The 22,533-nt window shown below is 49.2% G+C and overlaps 1 protein-coding gene across 11 annotated transcripts in view; it reads left to right on the top strand.

Annotated features, from left to right (window-relative positions):
* Positions 1–22,533, top strand: part of RUNX1 (RUNX family transcription factor 1) — a 243,420-nt gene that overhangs the window by 106,532 nt on the left and 114,355 nt on the right. For all 11 annotated transcript variants that reach the window (XM_084843683.1, XM_084843682.1, XM_084843686.1 and 8 more), the window contains one exon: positions 19,365–19,621. In XM_084843683.1, the coding sequence (XP_084699809.1) occupies positions 19,421–19,621 (201 nt within the window). In that variant the 5' untranslated portion in view covers positions 19,365–19,420. The remainder of the gene's footprint in view (positions 1–19,364; positions 19,622–22,533) is intronic.

The following is a 22,533-nucleotide window of genomic DNA, read 5'->3' as shown; positions in this document are numbered from 1 at the left end:
TGGAAGGGCTGGGCTGGAGTGCTCCCTCTCCTCACATGTTTGCTCTATTTAGGTTTGGAATGCCCACATAGGGCTATAGAGACCCAAATAAGCAATTAAGGGTGCAATCCAATGCAGATAGGTGGCCACCTCTGAACTTGGAGGCAACTGCCTATCCATTGCAGAGCAGGAGAAGCACGGCGGGGATCGTTCTCTCCATGCTTTCCCTGCCCTCCATTTTCGACTAGACAGCCAACTGAGGCTCTCTAGCCGTGGGAGGGCTGAGTGTGGGAGGAGGCTGCTGTACAACACATTGAATATGTTGTCCAGGCATTTCCACCCACCCCACAACACCCCCCGGAATGCCCCTTTTCAGCCGCTCGACACTCCTCTTGCGAGCATGGAGAACGGAGCTGTTCCATGCTATTGTCAAGGGAGAATGGAAGTGGGGGGAGTACGGTTCTCCAGGAACCAATCTTGGAGCATGGGCTCCAAGGTCAGTTCCCAGAAAACCAGATATCCTATGGCCATCTGGCCGCTGTCTAGTGGCCATAGGATTGATCCCTTAATGTTATAAACAATCTCGAGACATTAAGAACATAGCATCATTTATACAAATGGCTGAGGAGGTATCCAGAATCATATGCCAAAATCAGCTGTTTGGATGAATGGACTATGGGACAGTGGGCTGTGTAAGAATCATTTCATATAACCAAGGCTAAGATAACAGATGTTTAACTGTTAACTGTAAGCCCTCTGTACTGACATATTATGGAAATGACATCCTATACAATGCATGCACCAGCCCTGACTGTTTTCTCACCATCACTTGCCTGGATGTACATCTAGAGATGAGACGGCAAAAAGCTCCATCCAGCACTTTGTGCAAAGTGTAGTGGTTGAGTAATTACTTTAATGATTTTAAGAAGTAGCTGACCAGTCCACTGGAAATTGGCACAATGTCATGAGCTAATGAACTTGCTAGAGATGAATGACCAAGGAGCTGTCGTGTCACACTTTCGAATGCCCCCCCCAGCAGTCTGAAATGTTACCCTAAGTGCCATTTCTGCCATCCCACAGTATTTACACTTCATCCATTTTCTCATGCATGCCTTTCATAAATTTGTGCATTATAATAGTTGTGTTAGAAGATGAGCTCCACAAATAAAACCACACCTGAGCTATTGGTTAAGAAATAGATATAGGTTATAATAATTTAGATTTAGCTGAAAATGCGGGCATGGGGATGGGTGTCACTTCGTGATGGAAGGAGCAAAGACTAAGAAGTGTCAATGATTTTTGCATGAGAGATGTGTAAGAGCCCACTGGAATGTATAGAGGGATTGGTGGGTTGCAAGCACCCAAATAATTATCTTTTTATATAGACTGTGTACCTCCTCTCTCCTTCTATGACTGAATAACAATCCTTTCAAAAAGCCTTCCATGAAGTCAGAAATATTATTATAGAACATGCCTATAATTCAGAACACAGTTGTGCACTGCAGTGTGCAGTTTACTCATAACTTTGTCTGAATTGTAGTCTATCCATTTTAATTTCTAGTATAGTGCAACCAATCACCTCTAATACCTCTTGAAAATTCAGGACACAGAATTGTAACAAAACATGAAAAATTAATCAGCTTTTTCTAATGATTAGGATCTTTAGCACCTGGATCTCAGTGGTCGGACACATCCTCACCTCTTCTGAATCCTGTTGCATATATTTCACCATTGTCAAACAGATGAAGCTGACCTATACTGGAAAATGGCCATTAAATTACTAGTCACTAGTCATATGACTAGTCATGATACATCATCCAAGCCAAGAGCATCTGAGTGGCACTCTGAGTAATCAGGTGCAGGTGGAATGTTAAGTGGAAAAGAAACAATTTATGAGATTAACTTGCGGCTTTGACTGTGGCTGTGAAAATGCATTAGTGGTGCTGATTGTGGTTAATAGGCATGTGCATTTCAGTGAGGCTTTCTTACCCCATCTCTGATGTAGTCAGCTGATGTTGTGGAGAAGATCTTGCGAATGGCCTCTTAGCAGCTCATTGGCAAAGCACTGTTCTTTCTATGAATCTTGGTAAGATTTCACCCCTTAAGCCTCAGAAAGTATATATATAAAAGGCTTGTCTAGACCAGGGATGCAGAACCACCAGCTGCGGGCCAAATCCATCCCTCCTGGGGTCCCAGTCTGGTCTTCTGGGATACCCCAGAGAGCCATGCCCCTTCCCCTGGCTCCACCCCCTTTCCCCACTAACCAATCATTTTGTGGCTTCCCAGCTTCAGTTCTTTCCCCATTCTAAAAGGTTGAAATGCTCTCCTAAGGCTTGGTGACTGGCAGTAAGCTGTAAGCTAAAACACGCTGGTATTTGGGGCATTTGGCCCCCGCCCTTTTTGCCTTTGGCTCTGCCCATTTTGTCTTTGACTCCACCCACCACTGGAGTGTGGCCCCCTGAATGTGGCTTCTCCGAAATGGGATTCAGCCCTTGGGCTGAAAGAGGTTCAACACATCTGGCCTGGACAGTACAACATTGGTGAGTGAGATTTTGAAAAAGCAGTGTTCATGAATCAAAATGTATAGCAGTCAATATGATGTCAGGCATTCAAAAGAAGTGTTCTTGTATTTATAACAATGTGTGTGCCGGCATTGCAGCTGCCGCCATCACCCAACAAATAATTAATCTGGACCAATCTGCCAGGTGGAGGAGCCTCCTGTCACCTCGCCACCACAAAACTACCAGCGGTTCACTGTCTGAACATGAGGTAGCACTATGATGCCTGTACAAAATCATATACTGTTTTAGGTTGTGCTCATTGAAATCTAACCTGGTCATGCGATGCTACTTGCCACTCGTTAGACCTGAGATAGAATATTATGATTCGCTTTGGGGTGGAGACAGGTACCTGCTCTGACCTGACTGATGGATTGCTGACTACAACCACATGGATTGCTGATGATCTCTAGCTCTCAAAGGCCTTCTGCCTTTGTTTGCCACCCTTCAAAATAGTGGTGAGTGTAAGAGAAATGGGGAGGATTCCTGGGATGTATTAGGAAACCTAACAACATGCGTGGAGGAAGTTTCAGCCAGTCCTGCCAACCACTCAGTTTGGGAGGGAATACAAGGTCAGGGAGAAAGTAGGTGCTTTATTTAGGGGATCTGCCAAGAGTTATGCATTAAAGAGCTAAAGGGTGGCCAGAGCAGACAAGGGGCAGAGATATCAGCTCTTCTCCCAGCATACACCTAGAGTATTAAGAACTGCCAAGGGGCCTCTCCTCTTTATCCCACCATTGGGAGCTGTACATTATATGAAGAGGAGAGAGAGGGCCTTCTCGGCTGTGGCACCCCAGTTATGGAATACTCTCCCCACAGTGGGTGCCAGCTGGCACCAATGCTGACTTCATTTCGGCATGAAGTTAAGATCTGGCTCTCTACCCAAGCTTTTGGATCTCATGGACCAGAGCTTGGTGCTGATTTACGATTACTGATTGTATATACTAGATTCTGGATCTGTTGTTGTTGTTGTTGTTGTTGGTGATGAATTGTTGTTATTGATTGTATCCTGTCCTGAGATCCATTGGTATGGGGCAGGATAGAAAAATTCAAACAAACCTGAAGAAGATATAAACAAACTTGAGCAGAGGGCTGGTGTAGCATAGTGATGAGATACAAATCAGGTCTATCCTATTTAATGTACGTATACATGAGACCAGTGAGAGAGGTTGTCTGGAGTTTAGGGATTTGGTGCCATCAGTATGCTGATGTCCTCCAAATCCAATTCTCCTTTCCATCTAAATCCAAGAAAGCTGTTCCAGTTCAAAATCAGTGTCTGATGGCGTTAATGGACTGGGTGTGGGTAAACAAATTAAAGCTTTATCCAAACAAGACAGAGGTATTCCTGGTTAATCAAACAACAAATTAGGGAATAGGGATTCAACCTGTGTTGGATGGGGTTACACTCCACTTGAAAACTCAGGTTTGCAGTTTGGGTGTACTCCTGGATTCAGCCCTGAACCTGAGCCCAGCTTTCAGCGAAGGCCAAGAGCGTGTTTACGCAGCTGAGGCTAGTGTGGCAACTGTGCCTGTTCTTGGAGGTGTTAGATCTGGCCATGGTGACACCTGTCTTAGTTCCATCCTCTCTGGGCTACTGTAAAGTGCTCTACATGGGGCAGCCTTTGAAAAGTGTTCAGAAACTCCAGCTGATCCAAAATGCTTTGGCCAGACTGTTGACTGGGGCCAGTTATAGGGAGTATGTGACTCTTGTTACAATAGCTTCACCGGCTGTCTGGCTGTTTCTGGGCACAATTCAAGAAGTTGGCTATATATTTTTTTATTTTATTAATAATACTTATACCAGTTAATATAATAAAAAAACTCTAATATAGGTTATGACCTATAAAGCCCTTTGCAACTTGGGGCTAGGCTATTTGAAAGACTGCATTCTCTCTGATGAGCCTGCCCAGGTTTTAAGATTCTCAGGAGAGGCCCTTCACACTGTCCTGCAACCGTCAGAGGCATATTTGGCAGGAACATGACAGAGGGCATTCTCAGGGGCTGCTCTCAGGCTTTGGAACTCCCTGCAACAGGAGGCCAGGCTAGTTCCTGGGCATGTGCTCCAGATTTGGCTGAATCAGGCTGCTTTAAACAGATTCAGGAGACAGCCAAATCCAAGTAAGTTTCCTCCAAAGTGGACAGAATCCAAATCTGAACACTCCTGAAGATTCAGGATTTGGAGAAACACAGAGACACAGACAACGTGTCTCCAAAAATGAATACATTGTTCCACAAGCTCTTCATCTATGCACAGCACCAGTGGAGGGATAAGAGGGGATATAGCTTTGTGACTGGCAACAACTGGCAACTCTAGGTTCCAGTCACAGTGAATGGCTTCACCAGTCCCACTGCTTTGGGGAAGGATGTTGAAGCAATATATTGCAGGACTGACTGGGTGTTCGGTGCTCTTTGCTGGTGCTCTCTCCCAGGAGCAGGCACATGCAAAGAGGTTTGGTGGGAGGATTTAGTCTTCGATGTTTGCTTAGAAAATGCTGGATGTCCAAGTCCTTCTGCCTCTGCCATTGTATTCTCCACATCCATCATCTACCTCTGTCCTATTGCATTTTCTGTTACTTTGGTGCCAATTGAGCAGAAAACAAAGAAGTCATAAATTGCTTTGATTCATCAGAACTCCCTAGCCCCTGAACCCATACTTCTGAAATTTTGCATGTTTCTTGCCTAGGGACACCTTGCCTAGGGACTTCATACACACTTTGTATGAAAATATGCAATTTTCATACAAACTACCAAAATATCTAATGGAGGAGGGTAAAGAGAAGTGAACTGCAGACTTTTAAGAAGGCCTTGAAAACATATTATTTTACCTTAGTCTTCTATTGATATGACTGCTTCTGTTGCTGCTGTTAACATCATTGTTGGTTTTATTGTTGGCTTTATTGTTGGCTTTATTGTTGGCTTTATTGTTGGCTTTTATTGTTTTTAACATTTTTAAAATTTTAACTGTTTTTATGTATCTTATTGTTGTAAGCTGCCTTGGGAGGGCTTTTGCCCTGAAAGGTGGCCAAGAAATATTTTAAATAAATAAATAAATCACTTACACACCCACACACACATACATACACACACACACACACACACACACACACCAGTGCTAACTAAGACAGCTAAATACTAAGAGCAAAGGTTTAGGAACAAACTGTAAATTTGTTGAGTAACTGAGTAATCTTAAGGTACTTGTTTTCACACACCACATTGACTCATTCACCAAGGGATCGCTTCAGATCTGCCCTGGAAGCAGAGAGGATTCTGGGTCATGTTCTAGATTAATCTAGGGTGCACACACTGATAGGAGTAGACTAACCATTGTATCATGTGAGCTGAGGATCAGACATAGTGGGCAAATAATTGTTGAGGAAAACTTCTCCATCATTCCTGCTCTTCTGATTGAGGGACCCTGGTAAGTTTCTGGGGAACCATTGTCTCGGGTACCTGTTTCAGAAAACAATGGATTCCCCACCACCCTTTATGCAAACAGGGTTGTTGTGAGGATAAAATGGAGAGGAGGATTATGTTTGCAGCCTTGGGTTCCTTAAGGAGGAAAAAGGGTGGGATATAAATGTAATAAATAAATAAATAAAATAAGGTAGCTCAGGTTCTATTGGTAGATCTCTGGGTAGATTGCAGCAGATTGACAAAGGCTCCTCTACCCCAAATTGGGCCACTGAAATGAAGGATGCCTCAGAAGAAAAGTGGGTTTGTGGATGAAAGGACTGTGAGCTCAGTTCTGGAACTGAAAATAAATTCCTGTGTTGGGAAGTACCCTGTTCATTAATATTGGGTTGGATCCAGATTTAGTCATACATACAGTAGACCCACTGAAGTCAATGGGTCTAACTTAAGCCCCATTAATTTCAGTGAGTCTACTCTAAGTATGACTAAATCTGGATCCAACCCTGTAAGGGTATGTCTGTTCCCTAAGCAACTATTTTTCATTTGGGTCCAATTGATGGATCTTGGGGTTCTGGCACGCACACCCACCCAATAGATCCTGTAAGCCTGAAGTATGCCTGTTCCTGCGGTACACTTTCATGTACTTCCGAGAAGAGGGAAGCATAGCCAGCGGTCGGGTTATGTTCCCCCCTGAGTCTGTTTTTTTAATTTGCAAGGGATATGTTACTTTGCTGCTTCTATATAATATATCCAATGCCACACGCCATTCTAATGGCAGCACACCCCTTACAGTATTGGCATGCCATTACAGGGTCTTCAATTACATTTCATGCTTCTCTCTCTCTCTCTTTCTCTCTCTCTTTTCAACATACCCTGTTTTAAAAATCATTTGTTGGTCTCTCACGTTTCCAAAGGTTTTGCTTAACTCTGTTGATGCTTTGCATCCTGATAATCCTCTGTGACAGAAGCATTCTTTAATGACTAAGAGATTTCAACTGTGGTTTACTCCCCCACTGTAATATAGGTAGACTGGAAGAGCAGGAATTAAAAATCAGAAGCACAGTTTTAGTGATACAAACTGTACAGCAATGAATGGTGACTTGTTGTTCCTTAAAAACAAAAACAAGACAAGCAGATCTTACAAACTTTCACGATAGATCGGGCTGATTCCTTCCATTAGACTCACAGAATTTTTTTAAAAAATTAACGTCAGGGATGCTGCCATTGTATGCCATTGTTTTACTTCGGAAGGTAAAATAATGTCATTATTTTAATTCGACTCAGCTATCAATCCGGAAGTGTCTTTCCTGTCATTTTCTGCAGCCTTCTCTGATTTTCTCCTCTTCCGTAGCTTCTTGTACATTAAACCTCCTTGAGATGTTCAGGGCAGAGTAAGGCATTCGGGTTGTTTTTGCTTTCCATTGTTCATACCATGAAATGGGAGGCGAGGGAGAGACTGGATTAAAGATCCGTTTAGGGGAGCAGCCGTGAATCCGAATTGTTATGTTTTCCTTTGGGCTGCTTCTCGACAGTCCTTATATCTAAGCCTTGGGTGTAAATTCCAGTATATTTGGGTGTCAGTTCCAGTATATTTACACCCAGGTAAATGAAGATTAGGACGGGGCGGGAGGTGACCGCTGTTGAACAATCGTGCAACAGGCTGAGAGACCCTGGTTTCCCCAAACCCGCCCTCTGCCTCAGTTCCTTGGTGGAGGGATTCGAACCGGCGCTCTTCTCACACCCCAAGTGCCCTAGCCCTCCTCTCCACCGCACCCCATCGCAGTCAATGGGGCCTGCTGCTAAGTAAGCCTGCAGTCCTAAACACACGTATACCACAATCCTATTTACTCAGAAGTAAACATTGAATTCGATGGGGCTTGTTCCCACATCAGTGTGTTGACTGGGAATAATAAATATAGGGTATGCCCTAAAAAGTGGCCTATAAATAAGTATGTATAAAACATGAATAAATAAATCCAGTCCTGCTTACTGAATAAACGTGCATCGGGCTATAAACGCGTTGAGGACTTAAGCGTCAGACAAGTACAGCATGTCAATTAGGTTTAAGTGAAAAATGTATAAATCACCTTCATGGCAAAAATAATTTTCTACATTAGGAATATTCCTGTGATACTTTTTTTTCTTGAGGAAATATATTCTTCTCTTGAAATTCCGGGATTTTACTGACTACTTATTATTTTCTTTTGCACCACGTAACTTTCTCTGGGGTAAAGTTTACGTGGAGGGGGTGTATTTTGAAAAGAAAAAAATACTATTTCTAAATCCAAGTATTTTCTTCCTGTCCTACAAATAAGCCATCTAGTTTTCTAACCTGCATTCAAAGGAACGATAAAATTAAGAAATTTCCTAGACTGTTAGGTGACTCAAAAACAATTATCTAAAAAAACTACAACAACCTTTATAGGCTCGAATCCTCTGAATAAGTTTGGTGTTAGCGAAAACAAAGATTTTGTGGCATCTTCAAAAAAAAACCTAACAAATTTATTGTGGCATGAACTTTCGTGAGCTAGATGAAGTAATAGGGCTCTAGACGAGTGCTTAGGACACAATAAATCTATTCGCCTTTATGGTGCCACAAGACTCTTTGTTTTCTCGGAAGTAAGTTCAGTAGGTGTAAATATATTTTGGAGAACATTCATCTAACGCGTGTGATGAACCTGCGTTTATTAACCGGATACGGCTCCAAACACGCTTGCTAAGGCAGGTTCAAGCCCCATTGAAACCAGCGGGACTCATGTCTGAGTAACTACGATCCACAGGGTCGCGCTGAGAAATTGTCCATAGACTTACGGGAGGGTCAACCCAATTTAACTGTTTAAAGGAGGGTCCATTATGAGTCGCGGTCGCGTGATATCGTTTACATTCTGCATTCGAATTTATTATTCCCTTTTAGATTTTTGGATTTCATTTCATTTATTTTATTTTTCCTTGGGAGATCTAGAAAGGGAACAAAGCAAATCCGTATTCGTGAAGAGAAAAGGCTGAGCCGTACAAAACGGTGGGCTTGTGATTCAAACAGGAGATTTTATATATATATATATATATATATATATATACACACACACACACACACACACACAGCGTTTATTGTGAATATATATGGCTCAAGATTGGTTTTAAACATAGATCGCAGTTTAGGTTCACCATCGATGCGTTCGGGTTGAAAGGCAACCAGCTTAGGCTGAAATCCTATCCATCCTTGGAAGTAAGTTCTCAGATATCCATGGGACGTACTGCCAAGTAAATCGAGAGGGATGATCCCACAGAAGGGTCCGCAACTGTGTAAAGCCGCGGACTTCGCCAGTTTGAAATGGATTGAGAATCGCGCCCTTCACGACCGCAAACCTGCAAGAAAGGAAAATAGCGTCATGACACGGCAACGCATAAATCTCATTCACTTTTGCCATATATGTATGTATACACACACACACACACACACACACCATTTGGAACCGGGCTTAGTTTCTGAGCACATCAATTAGCACTTTACTAAAAAGTGTCGTTACTCAGTTAAAAAGCCAAGGGGGTCTTTTGCAGCTAGCAAAGGGGAAAGGCACTAGAAAGGATTGGAAGATGCAGCCCGTTGCGAGTTACAGATAAAAGAAGTGGGGCCAGGTATGCCTTTTAAAGCAACTGAAAAGGAACCCCGGTGCTCTTTTCTAGGGAAGATCCAGAAATAACCGCCTAGGAGTTGCGCGGAACGGGCAGGCACCCAACTTAGAAGTGTGAAAATTCCCTGGGCGAAGCGGACGAGTGGTTGGTTGGAAGGAGCGAAGGAGACATTGCCTTGCCTGCCTGCCAAATTGCGCCGCTTTGCGATCCACATACAAGTTGGCAACGGCTGGGCTTCCCGGGGAAAGCCGCCACGAGCCCGATCTCCAGGGCAAAGTGAAAACCGAAATCCTTGAAGTTCTTGGCCGCACCCCAATGCTCCTTTACTCCGCAGTAGGATAGCCCGTTGCCCTTGGGTTGGCGACGGCGGCGCGCACATTTCCCCTCCCCCGCTAAACGCGGTGGGTTGACGTGGGCAGGTCGACCTCGCAGGGTTGTTGCAAATGCTGGTGTGTTCAGTTTTATTTTAAGAAATTATGCCTCTGTACGCCCGAGGCCAGCTGGAGGTGACTGGCCTTGAAATCTATGGGACTGAGTTACAAGCGAGCGTGCTTCGGAACCGGGGTCCTACAGTTTAGTTCTCCGTCATAAAGGAGTTTTGAGGACAAGAAGCTCCAACCGGGCGACCCCCTGGATCGGTGCCACCAGTCAGCACGGCCTAGGGCTGCAACCCTGCTTACTCGGGAGTAAGCCCCATGGCACTCCGAGGGACTCACTTCCGAGCAAACGTGGCTCTGATCGTGCTGCGCAGCGGTCTCGGGCCGAATACCCTGAATTCCCTCGGGGATTCTTCCGGATAACACAGCCGAAAAAGTCCCAGGCGGACAGAGGTTTCATCTGAAGCCAATGAAGGTCCTTCCATTGTCCTGCTTCCCCCCCCCCACCGCCCGACACCCCCAGGGAGCTGGAGCAAGTAGAGCGGGCTCGTCCTGAACTGGTCCGCAGGCTACGCTCCGAGGTCCCAAACAAGCCATCGCCTGGCCTGTCATCTCGGCCCCCAGAAAACGGACGCTCCCCCCGCCCCAGCCCACCCAGGCTGTCCTGCGGACATGTGCAGCCGAAAGGCGCTGCGTCCCGGCGAGGGCCACGATGAACCACGCCCCGCGGCGACGTCCTTCGGCAGGGCCGCTTCTGGCAGACCCAAGCGAGGGCCCGGGCTCAGCTCCGCGTTGGCGTTGGCGTTGCCCTCCGGCAGGGCGCAGCGAGGGCAGGACTGCGGGGCCAAAGTCCGGCGGGAGGGCGGCAGCTCCGGAAGCAACAGCCACGCGGTTGCCGCACTCGCGGCCGCGATGGGGCGAGCTTAAAATGAAGAGCCGCGCATGCCCAGAGTCTTCGTCTTTTTCTATTTTTATTTAATCGGCGCTGGCGAACAGTTTTGCTGCTGCTGTTCTGCCGTATCAGCAGTGCAGAAGCAGTTGTAACGCGTGGGATGGCGGTTGTGGGGGCGGGGGGGAGATAAATGTCAGCTGTGCTGCAGGACGGGAGGGAAGCAACACAGACGGCCCTCGAAAAGGCGCGCTCAGAAGACTATCCGTATCCGGGGTCTAAAATGACCTAGCCGAAGCACTGCCCTCCGGTCTCCCTCGACAAAGGGGCCTTTGGGGTGCTGCTATGGGAGGGGCTCTATCGCTACCGAAGAACGACGGGCACAGGGTTCCTAACGGCGCCGTCCTAGCCATGTTTCGGCAGGGACAACTCTCCCCGCGTTCCCCAGCCGGGAGTGCTCGCCGGGCTTTTTTCTGTCTAAACACGCGATGGGGGGATGGCGCCCTAAAAGGTGCAGTCCTAAACAGCCTGACTCAGAAGAAAAGAAGCCCCTTGGCGTCAGCGGGGATGGCTTCCCAAGGCAAAGGCGCGGGCTACCTTGTGGAGGGGAGGGCGGTGATCCTAAGCCGATTCGCTTGGCAGGGCCTCCTGAGACATTCTGGGGCCTGTGGAGGGTCAGCTAATGCCCCCTCCCCGGCAAGGTGCATAGTACCCGAGGCTAGCCAAGTTATTTTGGTACCCGAGGCACAAAATCCCCCCAAATGCCTCGCCCTGGAAGTAAACATGGAGTAATTATAATGCTTGGTCAAGTAACTATTTGCTGCCCTTTTCACGTGGCCCAAAATCAGCTGGCTGATGGTTGTCAAAGTTCAGACGGGACTTCTAGTCAAACCTACCGCCCGGAGGCGGGGGGGGGGGGGGCGGTGACGCAACCGGCCGGGAAGCCTCCTCCTCTTCAGCCGCGTCCTGGCTCGGAGGCCTTCGAGCAAAGCCCTTCTTTCCCCGGCCTCCGCCGCGGGTTCTCCGGGGAGAGCGGCACGGCACTAGTTCCCAGGTAGTCTAGAAATCCCTGAGATCGCGTCTGTGAAGCGCGCGGAAGCCCCGAAAGCGCTCTGTCGAAGCTCAGGACTACGCCGGTTGTGCGTAGGATCAGGACTGAAAACGTCCTTCGTCCCCGTCGCCAGCACTGACCGAGGGGCCGTTGTGATCTGACGTCCGTCTGCATCGCGTTACATCGCCTCCCGCGTCCTTTGCTTTCAGCCAGACACGCGACCCGCCACAGGTGTAAGGGCGCGATCCTATGCATGTTGAGGCGCAAAAACGTACTACCGGTCCCACCACCACCACCACCACGCCTCCAGCCAGCCCTGCTGCCAAACATGCATAGGATTGCGCCGTAAGGGGGCTTCGCCTGGAAACTCCGATCCTCCAAGCGCTGTGCCGGGGCCTCTCACGGACTTTCCTTCTCGCCTAATCGTGCTTCCTAAGTAAGGGCATCCTCTGGCAGTAAGGTGGAAGCACCTCTTGATTCCACCCAACCCAGCTGACTCCGGAGGTGCCCTGTGGACGTGAAGAGGGCCGCGTGGTGCCCCCCGACTGCCCAGTCACAGCGGCCTCGGCCTTTGGGCCGCGCTGCGCCGGGACGCCCGGGCCTGTCTGGGTGTTTTTGAACCACCCAGGGCGGGGGCCCCATCCGCCGCTGTGCCCCGAGAGCGAGCCACTGTTCACGCACGTGCACACGGTTATTCGGCGAGGTGTTTGTAGTTTAGGGCGCAACACTATACATGTGTAGACAGAAAAAGCCCTACAATTCCCAGCATGCCCCAGCATGGAGGCCTTTTTTCTGCCTAAACATGCATAGGATTGCGCCCTTAAGGGATCCGAAGGGGAAAGGCTATGACAGATACGTTAGGCTGCAACTCCCATCTTGCCCGGCCAATTGGCCACGCTGCTTGGGAATGATGGGAGTTGCCCCACACATCCGGAGGACACCAGCTTGGCCTTGGAAGGTTGGGCTACGATCACACCTGAAAGATGCGCCCCGCCCCGCCGCCCTTAGCTGGGCCGCCTGGCCCCTTCCGATGCCGGCTCTTTGAGGAGCGACTTCAAGCTCTCCGGGTCGCAACATTTGCCAAGACAAAGCGAGAACGAGTAACGGCCCTTCCCTAGATTAGACGCCCCCGTTCATCGCCCGGCTTCGTTTGCTCTGCCAGGGTGATGTGCCAGGTGCGCGCTGTGGCCAAGCAGTTTATGGGGCGCGGGGCGGATGCAGAAAAGGGGCGCCAGTGCGGGTTTCTGGAGACTGCTCCCCGGAAATTCCAGCTTAACAGAGCAAAGCCGTCGTGTCCGTTTCTGCTGAGGTTGCCGTGCCTCTGCAGCCGTTGAGCTGAGCAGCATCATGCAGAGGTGGGCAGAGCCGGGCTCTAAAGGGCCCATCGGCGGGTGGGATTCCCCGCCCGCTTCGTCCGCTTTGGCCTCCGCAGTGCTACTTGTTTCCGACCGTCGGGGACGGCAAAGGGCTTTGGGCCCCCTCTAGCGTCCACTTCGCGTTACCGCAGAGGGAGAGGCTCTTGCAGGCGTTGGATGCTGCTCAGCTCGAGCTGCCTTGGCTTGAGGTTTCCGGACACCGTTTCGCAACCCAACTGTGGGCAGCAGCTCCGGAGACCCGAGGAATAACAAGCTTTGAAAAGGAAGCCGCTTCCTCTTTGCGATTGCACCAGGCCATCTCCTCCCTGCCCCCACTCCAGACCGCTGTGGTTTCTTCCATGTTGCAGATTTGTGCAACGGACGTTGCTAACTAACGTGCCTTCTAGCCTCTTGGGAAACAATTTTCCCCTCCCCCCCTTTCATACACCCCCCTCCCCGTGGTCCCCGGTAATTTGAGGAAAGCAAGAGTTGTAAGCTTCCCTTCTTCCATCCGTCTCCCCCCACCCCCCACACACCATACTTGGTCTTCTTAGGCTTCTGCTCTGCTATCCTGTCTCAGTGGGGGGAGTGAACAGGGGCAGGGGGAAAACAGTGATCTGTTCTCACCACCAAAGTGGAACTAATTTGTACCAGGGAGTATGAAAATTACCAACATAACAGTCCTGATCTGACCAAGATTCCGCTCAGAAAAACTACCATATGTTTAACCCAAATGTTGGGTTAAAGAGAAGAAATTCTAGACCTGAAGGATTTCCAGAGATGGGCCAACGTCTTGATGCAAAAATGAAAGGTAGGCGATACTAATTCAATGCTAAAAATACAAATAGAGCTATTTTGTTACAACTTGAGCAGCACACAAACTTTTGCATCCAGCCAACCAGTTGTTGGATTCACTTTTGAATCAACAACATTCACTGTTGAAGGATGTTTTATTTCGCCCTTGACCCCTACCAATTGTCTTCCTTCAGAAAAAGGCAAATGAGAAGGGGGAGAGCCTAAGTCAGCTGCTCGTGCCAGAGCTTTGTCTGTGAGTGTTGTGTGAGAATGAGTTGATTTTACGTGCAGGGGACTGGTTTGGAAGGAACAATTCCAGGGCTGTGTGTCTGTCATGCCCTCCCTTGTGTTACCCTCTTGAAACAGTGTTGAATGAAGTCATCTCAGAGAGGTCATTCATTGGTTGATCCATTAATTCATGAAATAACATTTGCGTACAGTTTATGTACATGCTGTCCTCTTCAAGGGTCACATTACTGGTTAGTGGTTACTTACCGTGGGATACAACAGCAACTAATTTGGAGGGTATACCAGATGTGGCAGGATTTAACACAAAAGAAATAAGGGGGAACAAAAGCAGTAGGCTATAAGCTTTCCTTTTCAATAGGGGAAGTGAGTGCTAAGCAGCTTTCTCTTGTAATTTTCCTTTGGTTACACAGAGCCAGCTTATTTTAGTAAGAAAGCACCCTCAACCACCCTTGACAAATTAGAAATAGGTGAATACACACAAACATACACACACACACACACACTGCAACTGGCCAAGGGGTTTGTGGAGTGGCTATATGAAGACATGTAGGCCTTCCAGTGCACCACTTCTTTTGAGCAGTCCTTCAAACAAGGGAACATCACCTGCCTAATTTATATCAGGGTCAGACTATTTGTCCATTTGGTCCAGTATACTGGCAGTAGTAATTCATGCAAGGGTCTTTCATGTCACTTGCTTCCCAAACCTTTTAACTGGAGATGCCAGGAATTGAACCTGGGACCTTCGGCATGCAAATCATGTCCTCTACACTTAGCTATAGTCGCCCCTATGTGTGGCAATTGAGTATTAACATTTTTATCCCACCCTTTTTAAAGCACCTAGGGTGGTGTACATGGTCTTTTCTGTTGTATTTGCAATCAGCTTTGAGGCAGAGCTTAGGCTGAGAGATGGTGACCTACTGGTCTTGGTGGATGAGGGGAATTGGAAACTTTTAATTAATTAATGTATTTAATATTCTGCCTTTCTGCACACACAAAAAGAAGAAAAGAAAAAAGAATGGTAGTCAAGGTGGCTAACAATAAGATTCAGATTAAAAACAGAATCTTAATTAAAGCAGAACATACAAACAGATTAAAAATACAATCGTGAAAGAAATAAGCAGCATTACCAATTACTAGTCCAACACTCTATCCACTACACTACACATGCTTTCACAAAGAACCATTATAGAAAATCCTAGATTTCTGACACATGAGATCAACAATCACTCCGACTCAGCTAGCTTTTCATTTGAGCTTTCTCAGATGATATAGACAAAACAAGGCATCTCGCTTAGACTGGACACAGTGATATGGACTCATTTGGCCTGGTCAAAAATATGGTTCTCATTGTTGCAGTCTGTGTCAACCAGGAGTGCCAGATAAAAAATTTCAACCAGAAGTAGTTCTGAAGAACTGCAGAGCTTGGAGTCATGGACATAATGCCATATAGAGCTGCTAGGCCACAGAATAAGTAATATTCCTTATAACAGTTGGCATCTTAAGGCTCAGGCCAACCCTCAGAACTTGAAAGGGTGTGATCCTGCCTATCGAGAAATGGATTCTCATCCTACTTGAGAAATGGACTTCTTGGGTAGCCTTTAGCAACTTCCTGTCCAACTTATTTGTGGACTGCATTGTCTCGCACTCATACTGACAGCAGGCAACCAGATAGTGCTGCCTGCTTCCCCCCACCCTTCAAGAAGCTGAATTGAGGAATGGGAGTCCTGGAAGGATCAGATCTTAATGTGAGCCAGGGCTTGGTCCTAGAACCTTTTATTTTCCACAGTGGTAGGGCTCAGCTCTGGAGCACATTATGTGATTCAGGGGGAGTTCCAGACCCACTAATTCTAGAAAGGAAGGAGTGGGAGGAAGCCCAGGGCTGGATAGCTAGAAAGGCCTAGACTAGAAAGTGAAGAGTAGTAGCTTGGATCAGGAAAGCAGGGACCCTATGCCAGCCATTCCCAATCTGGTGCCTTCCCAATGTGTTAGACTACAACTCCCAGGATTCTGGGAGTTGTAGTCCAACACATTAGGAGATTACTAGGTTGGGAAGGCTGCCCTGTGCAATGGACCCAAAACATCTTGCATGTGGCCTATGCCCTGCCCTGCATTTCTGAAGACTTAACAAAATGCCATTATCTGTATAACTGATCTATAAAACGCCTCAGTGACTACACCTGCCCTGGCCAACTCTTTCAAAGCATTTTTTAAGTCACAAAAAGAACACAGGCTATTGCATATTGAGATTTGGGTATAGTGTCTAGAGATGTGAGGGGCAGGTCGGAGAAATGAAGTGAGGCCTTTTTAAAAACAAAAAACAAATTCTCTTCCAGCACTTACCCTAGAGTGTCTGGAGAGGTGTGCACTTGCATTTGCACCCTTTGGCTGTCTCTGCACAAAGGGAGGCAGGAAATGTGTGTACAGTTGGTTCTTGGGTTGCCATCTTTTTGTGTTTTGCCTTTTGTGTCTTTTTTGACAGCTGCATACAACCGGCAGAAATGCAGCAGGTGACTCTTTGCCCACCGCTCTTATGTTCAGGCTGGAGAAAGCCTCCCATCTGGACTTTCTCAGCATTTTTATGGAGCTGGTCAAAGAGGAATAGCCCTGAGTGGGGGGAGCGGGGTGTGTGCGTGAAGAAGAAGAGGCGGCGGCGGCGGGCGCGGCAGCCCTATTCCTGGGGTGCTCTTTCTCGCAGTATATCTTATATGTGTCTACACATATAAGATATAAAAAGCGAGAACTGCGCGTCCGCTCGCAGCTGAGCACGCTTCCCTCTCGCTCCGCGCCCGGTAGGGGGAAAGACGTCGCTCAAGCGGCCGAGCGGCACCGGCCGTTCCAATGGAAATGCGTGGCCAGGTTGAAAGCCTGGGAGGCGGGCGAGCCTGAGGGGAGCAGCCGGGGGCTGCGCGTCAGGCGGACGCCCGCGCTCCTTGAGGGCCGCTTTCGCGGCCTGTTTTGCCTCCCTCGAGGCCCCCCAGCGCAGGGAGAAAGCTGAGCGCGCGCGCCCCCGCCTTTGGCGGCCACGCAGCCTCCACGCAAGCCGCCGCCGCCGCCGCCACACACGGGTTGCTGCGCGCCTGCCGGGGAGCGCGGCGTCCCAGTGACACGCGGGCCTCTCTCCGGGCTGCTTACAGTAGCTTCCAGCGGCGGGGCGCAGCAGGCCAATTCCAGGAGCCCAGTTGGGTTGGAGCCGCGCCCTGCTTAGCGCCGGAAAGGCCTGTGATTGGCCCGCGTCCTCCCCTATGCAAAAGAGCTGAGGGAATGACATTCCTCCGGACTCTCTTACTGTAAAAGCAAATTCATTTCCAGTCAATCTCCATTCATAGAGCCAGAAGGCGCGAGGGAGAGGGCGGCGGCGGGGGCGGCGGCGGCGGAGCGGGAACGATGCTGTTCCAGATCAGCATGAGCAAACAAGCAGCGCCTCGCCGAAGGTCGCTTGCAGCTGGGGAGCCTGGCCTCCGCGGGCAGCAGCCGTCGGGGAAGCTCGCCGTCGGAGTCTGCTGAACACGTGAAGGATCGCGCCCCCCGCTCGGAGCGGGCTCCCGCGCTCGGACTGCCTTCCCACCCTCGAAGCTGAGGCCGGGGGTGGTTGCTCCGGTCCCTTTTTTAACCGCCGGCCGCGCGCGCTGCTGGTCCTCTTGTTCGGCGGAGGAGGGGCCCCCTCGGCTGGGCAGAGGCTGCCCGCCTCGCCTCGTGTTGTAGCGCTCGTGGTGTGCGGAGTTGGAAGGGGGGGAGGCGGGGGCGCGGCGGAGAGCGAGGGAAGCGATGGCCCCGACGGCAGAGCTCCACCTGCTGTGGTTACGCCATAGCTGAGAGAAGCCGGCCCCTGTGGCTGAATTTGAGGAAGATCGCTTCAGATATATTTCCTTCAGAGTTTGGCAGTGACTCACACAGCGGCCGCAGAGCCTTGGGTGACTTCAGAGGCGTGTGTGTGTGTTAGAAGTTGCTGCACGCATTAACCACAGAGGGAACCCACAATCCAACCAGCACCGCCAGCCCGAAGAGCTCTTTCTTTCTTTCTTTCTTTCTTCCTTTCTTTTTTTCTTCTTCTCTGGACTCGCCCGCCTTTCCCCTGCCCGGCTCCTCCCCGCACGCTTGAAATTATCGGCGCGCGGCATCCTAACGACTTGCGCGAGAGACCCTGTCCCATCCAAGCCCCGCCGCACTGAGTAATTGGGGGCAAAGCTTCGCCCGCGCGGGACGGCGGGACTCAAGAGCGGCGCAAGGCGAACTACTGAGATTCGGTTTCGAGGCTGCTGTAGGGAGAAGGGGAGGGGGAGGCAAAAGAGACAGGAATGGATTTCTGCTGTGTTTAAAGTCTCTATAGAGTCGACCGTAAATATTTGATGAAGTACCGTATATCATGCTGTGATAGCCGGTTGACCTTTGAAAACCTCAGGTCACCTCCTTCGAAGCCCGTTCGCTTTAAAACTGATTTCTCTCTCTCGGTGAGAAGAGGCGGATGCCTTGAATCTGGATGCTAACGCTACTTTAGCAGCGGTGGGAGGGGAAGAAGATCGCGCCTGGAAATGATAGGAAATTAACTACTGAAAAAAGCCTCGCGCCTTCCCTCCTTTTGTCTCTGCGCCTGTGGTTTCGAGCGGATGTCTTGCGTTTCCTTTGCTCAAAACTCCTCTCGGTGTGTGGGATTTCGGAAGGGACTTTGATTTTAATAACACTGGTGATCCCCGAGGAGGGGGGAGAGGAGGAAAAATAACTTGTCCCAAGCTATAGGGCCGGGGTGCTTTGTTTTGTCTGTTTCTTAGTTTTTAAAGAGGCACGCGCGCGCGCACATCTCCAGGACAGCCTGAAACTGGATGCTTGGATTAACTGTGGCCGGCCCAGGAAGCAGAAAGCCCCCCTGCTCTGCCCAGCTGTTGATCCGAGTTCACTTCGGGACTGGCTTCACTCCGCTCGCCCCTCCCGCTCCGGGGCCCTAAGCCTCTTTCCTTGTATGTGGGTCTCCCGAGAGCCGCCGGCCGAAGAGTTGCGCTCCTTTCGCTTTGTCCGAAGCCCTCTGCGGAACTTTTTCACTCAAAAGGCTTGTTGTGATGCGTATCCCCGTAGATACCAGCACCAGCCGCCGCTTCACGCCGCCCTCCACCTCTCTGAGTCCGGGCAAGATGAGCGACACGCTGCCGCTGGTGAGCCAGGAGAGCAGCAGCGGCGCCCTGGTGGGCAAGCTGAGAAGCGCAGACCGCAGCATGGTGGAAGTCTTGGCCGACCACCCGGGCGAGCTGGTCCGCACCGACAGCCCCAACTTCCTCTGCTCCGTCCTGCCGACCCACTGGAGGTGCAACAAGACTTTGCCGATCGCCTTCAAGGTACGAGGAGGGGGGCAGCGGGGAGTGGAGATATGGAGATGTATCGATATTGTGCGGGGTTCAGCTAAACCAAATTAAACGGGGCCGTGTCCGGCTAGGAGGGTGTCCCAGCCCATGAAGCAGTAGGATTTCTGTCCTGTTGCAAGTGATCGGCCTACTCCTCTCCCATTCGGAAAGATGCTGACTTGGGCACTAAGGCCCGCTGCTTCCAACTGGACCTTCCATCCCTCCAGGGCTGCAGCCTTGCAGCCCCAGCATCTGCCCGTTTACTCGGAAGTAAGACCCACGGAAATCCATGGCGCTTACTCCCGACTGCCTGCGCTTTAGGGCTGGAGCCCAAGAGTGCAAACCCCCATGCAGAGTTTGGCCCCTCACGGCCATGTGGGCTGTACCCCCGGGATGGAGCGAGATGTGGTTTTGGGAGGCGGAAAAGGCAGCGGAAAGACGCACCCGGACCCTACTCTTTGTTTCATCGGACTGAAGTCCTGGTGAACGGAATGGGGCTTACTTTCAAATAAGCGGGCGCCGAATTACAGCCCCGCCGACAGACTGCTCCCCTGTTTGTGGGCATGGAAGGAAGTCTCAGTGAAATAGATGAGATTTTCTCCCAAGTAAGTGCCTGCAGGAGCGCAGCCAGGTAAGGGTACCTAGGCATGTTTCCTGCAAAAGAAATCCATTAGACTTCATTCCAGGGAAGGGACTCAAAGGATTCGAACATAACTGCACAGTCCTGCGCGTGATTACTTGGCAGTAACTTGCTCTGTTCAGTGGGGCTTACTCGCTAGTGATTGTGCTTAGGACTGTAAGTTCACCAAGTGCCACCACCATCCCCCTACCCCCCTTATCTTCCCATTCCCTAATACAGGGGTGGGTGGGTTTGGCCTCCTTTAAAACAAAACTGGGATCCCTTCATCCACCCTTCTTTATTTTTAGGGTATATAAGGCAGGAATGGATTCTCTGAATCTCTTCACAGTCAAGGCATAACTAGTTTGTAATACGTTTTTATTTATTCAATTATTATTATATTTATATCCCACCCAAGGTGGCTTACATGATCCTCCTTTTCATTTTATCCTCACAACAACCCTATGAGGTAGGTTAGGCTGAGAGTCAGTGGCCAGCCCAAAGTCACCCAGTGAGCTTCATGGCCAAGCAGAGACTAGAACCCAGATCTTCCAAGGTGCACTCCAACACTCCAGTCACTACACAACCTTGAATATGCATCCAGGAAGGATGAAACCAAGCTCCACCTTGTCCAGCACTCTCTGCAAGAGCCCCAGCAAACAGCAGGCCAAGGGGGTCCTCCGGAAATTGGCCAGAAGTGGGTCATAGTCTGTTTTCTATTCACCTTTGCCCAAACCTGACAGAGATGTTGCCACTACTCTGCTTGGTGCCATCAAAATCTTACACTTTCAGCATGAGCACACTGACCTGGAGGCCTTTAACTCTGCTGTCCTAAGCATACAGTATTTGGAAGGAAATGTCATTGGATGCAATGGGGCTTCCTTCTAAATAAATGCCTTCAGGGATGTCAGTCAGCCACAAGCATGCAGCAAAAGGGATCCAAGGGCCTCATGCCAAGGGGTGCCTGGAGGACAAGGAGTGACACATGTAAGTAAATATCTTGGAAAGGAAATATTTCATGGGACGATGGATCCTAGGCCTGTTTTTACTCTGCCAGGGTTGGGTTTTTTCCCTCTCTCTCTAACCGATTCCGCAGATACACTGGGAGGGATCTAAACCAATTCACACGCGCACACACACACTTTCAAGGGTTTTACATCTTAATATTTCAGGGTGACTGGCTTGTGAATGGAGTAAATCTGCAAGCTCTTTGCAGGAGTGGTGTTGTCCACTGTAGCTTTGGGGCAAGAGAGGGATATATATTGACACACTAATCCTGGGCTTACTTGCCTGGAACAATTAAGGATCCATTGTAGGCTGTGGGATCTATGTGCAGTTTGGACAGAAATTCCTTAATGTGGAAGTAAGTCCCACCACGAATTCAAATAAATTTCCAAGTATGCTTAGGATTGTGTCCTTACTTCCAGGTAAATGCTTCTTTAGACAGAGTGAAACATCTGTGTGTAATCTCTCTCTCTCTCTCTCTCTCTCACACACACACACACACACACACACACACACAAGATTGGGCCCCGGCCTCTTTAGTTATCTAATCTATCTTCCAGTGTTTCTCCCACCAGTGCGTCCTAAATCATTTTTGCTGCCTCCTCCCAGCGCAGCAAGCTGTAAACACAAAAAGCCCCTCTTACTTCATATGCCAGTGTTGATTCTGTTCCCACATAGTTCTTTCCTCTTACTCAGAACAGAGTAGGAGGAAAAGGTTTATTCCCGGAACACACTCCTTGCAGCCCCTGCAGTTCATTCACAAATCAGTCTAAGGCTACAAACTAGCACACGTACATATGAGAAAGCCCCACTGAACGCAGTGAAACTTATTTCGGACAAAACATTAATAAAAGCGGTCTGCAAGGATAGCACTGTAGAAAAAGAACTGTGCGGGGGGGGGGTGTATTTAACTATTGGTGTGGGTTTTGTTTGGTGCTGGAACTGAAGGAGCCCAGTCTCTCCCCCGCCACCTGGACAGTACAGAATAGGTTACTTTCCCCTGAATTCAGCCCAGAGCGAAAAAGAAGATTCATCACCACATGTCAGGGAAAGATGGAGTTGAAATTAGTAAGGAGGATGCCATTCATTTGAGCGGGATCAAGGGTTGCTTCTCTCTAGCTATCTGGGACTGGACGGAAGCTCAAGACTGTGCAAGGTCCAGTTATTTGCAGTCTGGCTGAATCTGAAGCACCTGCAAACGCCTCTTTGTTGTGGAAGCCGGCAGACGGGGGGGGGGGGTGTATCCAAAGGGATTAATATATGCAGCTCAGGGGTGGCGAGG

This window comes from Heloderma suspectum, chromosome 3, assembly GCF_057233095.1.
Source record: "Heloderma suspectum isolate Gila_16-S chromosome 3, 16-S_ref, whole genome shotgun sequence".
NCBI classification, from domain to species: domain Eukaryota; kingdom Metazoa; phylum Chordata; class Lepidosauria; order Squamata; family Helodermatidae; genus Heloderma; species Heloderma suspectum.
This window is presented reverse-complemented; position numbering and strand designations above follow the sequence as displayed.